This window comes from Chiloscyllium plagiosum, chromosome 2 (genome assembly GCF_004010195.1).
Source record: "Chiloscyllium plagiosum isolate BGI_BamShark_2017 chromosome 2, ASM401019v2, whole genome shotgun sequence".
Lineage (NCBI taxonomy): Eukaryota > Metazoa > Chordata > Chondrichthyes > Orectolobiformes > Hemiscylliidae > Chiloscyllium > Chiloscyllium plagiosum.
Genome location: NC_057711.1, coordinates 67,653,730 through 67,662,603, shown reverse-complemented (window position 1 = coordinate 67,662,603; position 8,874 = coordinate 67,653,730). Strand labels below are relative to the sequence as shown.

Genomic DNA, 8,874 nt, shown 5'->3' with positions numbered 1-8,874 from the left:
AAGAAAGCGAATGCAATGTTGTCAATTATCTCAAGAGGGTTGGAATATAAAAGCACTGATGTGATACTGAGACTTTATAAAGCTCTGGTTAGGCCCCATTTGGAGTACTGTGTCCAGTTTTGGTCCCCACACCTCAGAAGGACATACTGGCACTGGAGCGTGTCCAGCGGAGATTCACACGGATGATCCCTGGAATGGTTGGTCTAACATATGAGGAACAGCTGAGGATCCTGGGATTATAGTCATTGGAGTTTAGAAGATTAAGGGGAGATCTAATAGAAACTTACAAGATAATACATGGCTTGGACAGGGTGGACGCTAGGAAATTGTTTCCGTTAGGCGAGGAGACTAGGACCCGTGGACCACAGCCTTAGAATTAAAGGGGGTAAATTCAGAACAGAAATGCGGAGACATTTCTTCAGCCAGAGAGTGGTGGGCCTGTGGAATTCATTGCCACAGAGTGCAGTGGAGGCTGGGACGCTAAATGTCTTCAAGGCAGAAATTGATAAATTCTTGATGTCACAAGGAATTAAGGGCTTCGGGGAGAATGCGGGTAAGTGGAGTTGAAATGCCCATCAGCCATGATTGAATGGCGGAGTGGACTCGATGGGCCGAATGGCCTTACTTCCGCTCCTATGTCTTATGGTCTCATGGTCTTATGGACAACTTACTCTTCGAACCAGCAATCATTCTGGGATTCACTTCAAGACAACAAACGCTTACAAGAGGCCACTGCATAGATTATCTTGGCACTGTTTCCTTACTGCCATAAGAGTGTCATCTCTTCCTTATTTTTATTCAGAACAATCTGAATATTCCACATTGAACACATCTCAATACAAGATTGTCAGTGACTGCTAACATAGTCTTTTTTTTCATTTTGCTGAGTCAATAGTCATTGTTGTAACCTACAGTTCGGTGTTATTTTTACTGGAATAGAAGAACAGAGATACCATTAATGGCATATAGCCACAATGTGAGAAGAACTATATTCAAGATGAAAACAAAACGTTGCATGCAATAAGTACATATTTCATTTATAAAAACAACAGGACTTTTATCAGCTTTTAAACCGAATAGAGTCTCCCCATTACATTTCTTTTTCTCTGTAAGTTTCATGTATTGTTAGAATTTCCAATTTTATCCTCATATATGCAAAGCTATTATGGTTAAACAATATGTATCGACAAGAGAAAGTGAGGATGGCAATTGCTGGATATCAGTTGAAAAGTATGGCACTGGAAAAGCACAGCAGAGTCAGGCAGCATTTAAGGAGCAGGAGAGTTGACGTTTTGAGCAGAAGCACTTCATCAGGAATGTGCCCATTACTGATGAAGGTTTTATGCCCAAAACATCGACTCTCCTGTTCATCGAATGCTGCCTGACCAGCTGTGATTTTCCAATGCCACACTTTTTGATTCGAGTATGTACAGACAAACCAAGGAACAGCACTAAGTTACCTTCAAGTTGCAGATAATACAAACCTAGACACACATTTTGCTTCTTTATTATGGCTGGTTCAATATTCTGGAATTCATTACCTCACACTATTTTTGACAGAACTAGTAACAGAAGGACTGCAATTCTTCTACATGATGGCCCACCTGTATCTTCTCATCTCAACTAGGTATGAGCATTATATGGGCAGCTTTCCAAGCAGCAAATGAAAAACAAATGTTTTCACCATTTCACAGGATCCTCTTTCAATGAATGATCAAATGTTTCCAATTTCCTATCAAAATAACGAAATGGGTAATAAGAGAACATGTCATGCTGTTCAATGTGACAAACAGTACCATGGGATTGCATCAATGAATTTTACGTATCTTCAGACAGGCACAGTGCACTTATATTGAGTCCAACTTTTGTTTATACAAGTCAATTTCCACCATGAAAAAAAACAATTTATTTCTGATATTGCAAACAAACAACAGGAATTAGGATATATATCCACAACGACTGTATTTTCGCTTACATGTCTAATGCATCATTCATTTGTTATATATGCTTGGTATAATTTATTTTGTCCCCTCACAAATTTCCTCTCCTCCACCCCTTTCCTGAAGTCCTTTGGTTTTTTTTTCATCGGTTCATGGAATGTGGGCATCACTGGCTACACCAGCATTTACTGTCCATCCCATTGTACAAAAGGATAATCAAAGTTCTTGGTGTGGTGTCATGTATAGGCTGGATCAGGTAAGGATGGAAGATTTCCTCCTCTAAAGAACATTAATGGACTAGATTTTTTAATGACAATTGACAAGGGTTACATTAGATTCTTAACTAACGGCCATTGTAGAATTTGAACCCATGATCTCCAGTGTATTGACCAGGGGTGCTAGATTACTATTCCAATGCTGTTACTACCATCTTTGCTAGCTTCTTCCTTGAGGATAGTTCCTAAGACATTGACTAACCTTGAGCACCTCAGCCAAATGGATGCCAACAGCTCGGTGAATTGCCAAGAAGCATAATAGCATTAGTTAATTCAATTGGCTGGGTAGCTGATTTGCATTGCGGAAAGATGCCAATGGAATTAGGTTCAATTCCCTCAGCAACTAACTGAAGTTAACATGAAGGTCTCACCTTCTCAGTCCGCCTCCTTGCCTGAAAAGTGGTGAACCCTCAAGTTAGATCAGTCATTTCTCACTAATGAGAAAGCAACCCTTTTAATAGTCAAGTTAATCTCCCACAGTTTAAAAAGGCAGCTCAAAACTGTCATTTCTAGGGCAATTGGAGATAAGCAATAATGCTAGCCAGTCAATGATGCCCAAATCAATAAAAGGTAAAAAAACAACTAACTCTATGTTTATGCTACTTTTCTTGACCCAGGGAACTGTGTATCAATTCTTACTAACATCTCAGCTATGATCTCAGCACAGTAAAAGAAAGGTACAGCCTAAAACTAGCTTCATCCAGTTTGTATAGTTTAACTACTCTTTGATTATACTCATGTAGTCATCAGAATATGTGTTGAATAGTACAATGAATAATACATTTGCTGATGACATTATAAAGAATATTGCCTAATGAATGTGATGCCATTGTTGCAATCAAATGCAGCAGCATCAAACAAAATTTTGTTTAAAGTTTATTTTTAATCAACCTGATCAAACATGTTATGACAGATCTCTGTGACAAGTGGACATGAGTGCAGATATTTTGGACCTGAGGTGAGGACACTACGATAGTGGGCACATGACTATAAATCTTGTTTGAATAGTGTCTCAAATTTGAGCTTTAAAATCACATTCAATATAAAATTAAATTAAGATGGCACAATATGTGTGATTTCTTTTAATATGGTGAAATATTCCAAAGTTTCCTAGTTTAAAAGAATGACTGGATTATATTTCAATGCTTGAAAGTTTAAATAATGAAGATTATGAGATGTCTGACCTCACTGGATGTGTCAGTTAATCAACTTATCGCTTCTTTCTGCTGAATAAATAATTGGTAGTTCAGAACCATTCCACTTAACTATATTGAATACGTGCCTTCATCATGCTTACTATCATCTTTCCTAATGTCACTTCTCTTTACAAGCTTCCAGCTGGTTCAGAAGTAACAAGTTATTTTAAGATCTTATCATTTACTCAGAACTCAAGCCAACTCAGTTTTTTAAAACAAAACTTTTGATGGCCTTGATCAATGGCTTCCTTGGGTCTGGCCAAGATTGGTTATTTTGTTCTGTCGTACACACTTTGGTGAGCACAATAAAATTCAATACAACACTAATGATAAAAAGGATTATCTTCCATTTCATCAGTCTCAAGGGCAACTACAGAACATAAACATTTTGGAGCTCAAAACATTATCTAATAATGACTTTTATATTAAAAGAAAACCTTAACATTGAACTTTTTCCAAATATTGTTCAGTATTTTTAATGCATCAAACAACATTCCAATTTTATTTCTAAAATCAACAGTCATCTTTTCACTATGTATGGTCAGAACTTAATGGCCTCTCCTCTATCTTGTGCTGACAAAACATGTTGCCTAGTTTAATGTTCATATGCTTCAGTTAAGCAATAGTTTTCTCATGGAACAATTTTTTTTAAATTGGTTTACGAGCTATTGAGCTAGCAGTCCATAAGCTGAGTTTTTTTTAATAAGTCTGCCTTTGTACTTCTTTAAACCATTAAATGAACATTTCTAGCCATCTTGTGTAGTTGAGAAGTCAAGTCAGCAATACATAATGATGAGACTTCTCTAAAGCATTAAATTTCCCTTAATTGTTTCACTATCAATTTGGCAAGGTAACCATTTAATCAGACCTACAAATATAAGTAGAATCTTCCCAGCCCCTGAACACCCGTGGATGTTTGGGAGAATATGTGAAATAGCCAGCAAAGAGCTTCCTGTCATTGAAAGTAAAGATCTCCTATTTTCCAACCTAGTGTTCAACGGCTCAGTTCCTAGAGTATCAAGAGTTCATTTTGCATACATTAGCATGCACTAACATCTTCATAATAACACCATCTCTCTTTAGTAATATGTAGTTTCCTATTCTCCTGCCCACCAGAGCAAAACTTAAATGGCAACAATTCACAATATGAAAGACAAAGTGATAACATGGTGATTCCAGCTTACTGCTTGCTCTTGCAGTCCTCCATCAGTCACCTACATCTCAGGGCATGCTCCATTGGCAACAAACACATTTACCCTCACACCTGTCCAGCAGGCACTCTGGGTCCCCAGTGGCAAAGTGGAATGCAAATTTCTCTCGATTTGACATGACTGGGACAATTGACAAGATCTGTGCAAGGCTGTGCAGACTGCCATATTTGACCAGATGCATGGTTGGACTGTAAAGGTGATGCCAGAAACAGGAATCCTGGGAAGACAAAACAGTGGCCACTCCACTTGTGGTGAGTGGGAGAATAGGATAACTGGAGCACGATTGGGGCACATTGCATAGATAATGAGACGGGTTTGGCAAGAAAACATGAGACGGGTTTGGCAAGAAAACATGAGACATTGTGCTAGGGCTCATGGATAGAAAACCTCCACAAAATTTATCAAAATTAACACTTAGTCAATTTCTGATAGAATTCAGCTCTATATTTCCAATCTACTCAAATGGGATTTCAGGACAGATTACTCCAATGGCTCATATAAAGCAGGGTGGTGTGTTTGGGCAGTGCTTTGAAAAGAAAGTCCACCATATGCTTAATTTAGAGATTCCAAAGGTGAAGCTATAGGGCTAAGCAACTGAAGATTAAAATTCATAGACAATAAAATTTGTGGCTTGTAAGTGAATGTGTGGGTTTCATCAATAAATAAAATCAAACGAGAGAGCCTCTAAATGTGAAATCACATCTGATAATTCCTCAGACCCATCCTTTCCAAGTATATACCTTGTGATGTTCTAGTCACTACATGTCACCAGTGGAAGCTGGGATAATGATTTTCAAACTATATATTTAGTTGAGAACATAATGAATGTTTCAACAAAAGTACTGAGGATCTCAATGACAAAATAAAAGAGCAGTATAGTCCAGCAATAGAGTTGCAATTGAAATTATTTGGAACATGGCCCAGTAGTGAAAGAATTTGACTATGAAAATACCTCTGGAATTTTAAACTGCTGTTGATGACATATATTATGCCTTTCTTTATTTCCTTGGAAAATTCCTTCTTGATAGAGGGTAAATGACTTACTAATTCATGACTCTTAATCAAACTGTTAATACTGTGCAATTAAATATATCTGTCAACAAGGATAGGTTTTAAGCAAAAGATATTTAAATGGAATCATTTTTGTCAGTCTAATTACAGAATTAAGTTACCATGACCCGAAGCATAAAGATGAGTTTAATTAATGGAAATTCACAATGTTTTTAACCTGGAATTGAAACAGCCGTAAATATGCAGAGGATCTTTATGCTACATAATATACACAGCTTTTGGAGGTAAAAGCCAGTGTTGCATTTGCAGTATTTGAAAAATTTGAAGAAAATCTTTATTATTATGTATGATAAATAATTAACTACAATTTGGCTCAGTAAAATATATTGCTGCTGGGACGCATCTAATATTTATTTTAAGATGATTTCAGATACAAAATGTCAACACTAAATGTAAACACATTCAGTGTTGAAGAAGACAGCAGGAACATAACCAAGTTAATAAGAAGTACCTAATCTGTCATACCTGTGGTTTCCTTTCCATCTTGAGAATCTTAGCACAGAGAATTAGAGAAGTGCAAATTCAAAGTAAATTGTTTTGAGCAATGAACAACATACATTTTTAATGATATTCTGATAATTATACTTTGCTGTCCTTTTTTAAACACAATTCATTTTAATTTATATAATCTTTGGTGAAAGGAAGTTCAAAATTCTTCATCATTAAATAAGTCTAAGCCCATGAGAACTGTTTTCTCAAACGTGAGCCGCCTATATACTATCACAATAAAAAATTGATATAACATCTTTTAGTCATAAAATGTCCCAGGACACTTCATGTATCTAACGTACAAGATGAGTTTAGCACAGTGCTGATTACTCAGTACTCCATAGACTTCAATCAAAACAATAAACATTGAAGACAAGCAACCCCAAAGTGTTAGCAATATCTTATTCAGTGATTAACAATGTTTTCGCACTGTATTGTCTTTTTTGTTTTATTGTGCCTGTGGAAAGGTCACTGCAAGCAACAATAAACAATAAGTTCTAGTAAATGTGAATTCCAAAATTGTAACATCCTTAATTAATTTACTGAATGGCAGAAGATATTATAGCTCATATTAATCAATGAAAATAGCATAAGTGCTAAATAGTCTGCATTAAAGCTTAATCAGTTTACCAATAAGGAACTTAAGTTTACAGGAGGCACATAATTCCACTCCGTCGCAATTGCTTCAAGTTTGTTTATGCACACAAAACATTCGAGGTCCTTAGTAAATTCATAACATGTCCTTTTATGACAGCTACGTGTTATTGCCCACACAATGACTTGCAGCTGTAACATTCCTGCTGTAATTGTCACAGGCCTGTTGTTTTGAATTCTGCTCATCCCTGACCCACAGTAAACATCTTTTCACGCCCATTTTAAATAGCAGAAGAAAACTGGGACAACAGCGGACCAAATATACATCCCGGAGAAAGTGAGGACTACAGATGCTGGAATTATACATCTGCGAAAGAATATCTGGTCTGCAATGAACTACAGATGTGACTGGGTCTGTTGACGGTTCGGGCTTTTCATTTTTTTTTTAAATTGCACGTGGTCGCGAAACCAACTCCAGACACCACACATTTAGTTCCTAAACATTCTTTATTCAAACATTCGCGACATGTGTTGCTTCCGATGACAAGGACAATGTATTGAATCAATCGGACCAACACAAAAATAATCCTCTTAAGGACCACGAAAGGATTTGGATAACAGTGTCAACAGCAAATGCACAAGTGGACAGCATTTTGATTCATTAATACTTACTGACTTTACATTCAGCATTTGTTTATTTTTTTTTTCTTTTGTGCTGTGAACAGGAGTGGTAGTAAAGTGAATCAAAGGCTGTCAAGTAATTAATCCATATTCAATGATTGCGAAAATGACTAAAGGATTAGCGACAGGAGTACACCTTGTCATTTGTCAACTCAAATAATCCAACGCCCCCACCCCGGACGCAGCAAGAGAATACTGACGTTATTGTGGCAGCTTAATATGAGAATGTTATGTAACTAATCAGGATTGTTTCAGAGCGCGCCGAGACTTTGGGAGTACAGCTACTCCAGTGTATTTCACACTGAAGAAAGAGTTTTAGATTTGTAAACGAAATTAATTTATGCAGGAATACTGCCTGCTAAAGGAGAGTTATAAATCAAACTGGCTGTGCATTTACGTGAACTAAATTCTTTTGTATAACTATTACAGATAGAATTACACATAATTCAAATTCTTGACAATATTTCTGATTCAGCTAATCCCCCGTGGACAGTGCAATAAATTATGGAATTTGATAAGTTCGTTACTAGATCAATGAGTGACATTGGCCGTTTGGTAGACAAATATTTCATTCTAAAAGTGAGTATCCCGTTACTCTTGAGGGCTAACAAGGCAGTGCACCAATGTCTCACTGAGAAGACGAGTTGTTATGAAGTATGTGTGGGTTTTGCCTGGCGCGGGCGGGCGGACTGACACCGGGGGGGGGGGACTTGTCATTGAAACAGGCGCCTGTCTGTTCTCCAACCCAGGGAGGGAAAGCCTCCCGGGGGCTGGGAATTGTGTAATCGTCTAGATCGGAACATGTCAGTTCTCCCTGAAGGGGAGAGAAAAGGGCCTTTTTAAGTTGTAAAATGTCTGGAGCTGTCTGGAATCTGGTGCAGTTGGGCAGCATTTACTGAGGGAGCAGATGTTCCAGTAGTTGGTTACTCCCTCTCGCAGTTCCGCACACTCAACAAATGTTGAAAATGGATCGATGTTCCTTTGGCATTTCAAGCATAAAGCAGAATTTCTTTGGCTCCCCCTTTCCCCTGCAACTCCCTTAACCATTCCTTACCTCTTTAAGTTCTTTAGCCACGTCCTTTAAATCGCCCAGGACTAACTCCAAATCGTCTACAATAGTCTTGATCTGCTCCTTTACCTTTGCCTTGCAGGCTGCGCCCTCCGGCTGTTTCGAGCTCGCTGACATTATTCGAGTTGGGGCAGGGGGGCACAGAGGATCAGGAGGTGAAAGCCGAGGCGCTCTTCCCCATGATCTAGCTGCTTCCTTGCCGCCTCTGACTCGGTCTCCGCGCCGTTTGCCATCAACTCCGTGTAACTGCGGGCTCCTAAGGACTGCGGAAATCTCGCCAGCACGCCTGCGTCAGTGTGCATGGCAAATTAGAAACACCAACAACAGGGAAAAAAAATGTGTAAGTAA

The 8,874-nt window shown here is 38.1% G+C and overlaps 1 protein-coding gene across 3 annotated transcripts in view; it reads right to left on the bottom strand.

Annotated features, from left to right (window-relative positions):
• Positions 1-8,649, bottom strand: part of prr16 (proline rich 16) — a 244,504-nt gene extending 235,855 nt beyond the window's left edge. For all 3 annotated transcript variants that reach the window (XM_043711526.1, XM_043711545.1, XM_043711535.1), the window contains exon 1: positions 8,512-8,649. In XM_043711526.1, the coding sequence (XP_043567461.1) occupies positions 8,512-8,643 (132 nt within the window). In that variant the 5' untranslated portion in view covers positions 8,644-8,649. The remainder of the gene's footprint in view (positions 1-8,511) is intronic.
• Positions 8,650-8,874: the final 225 nt, after the last annotated feature.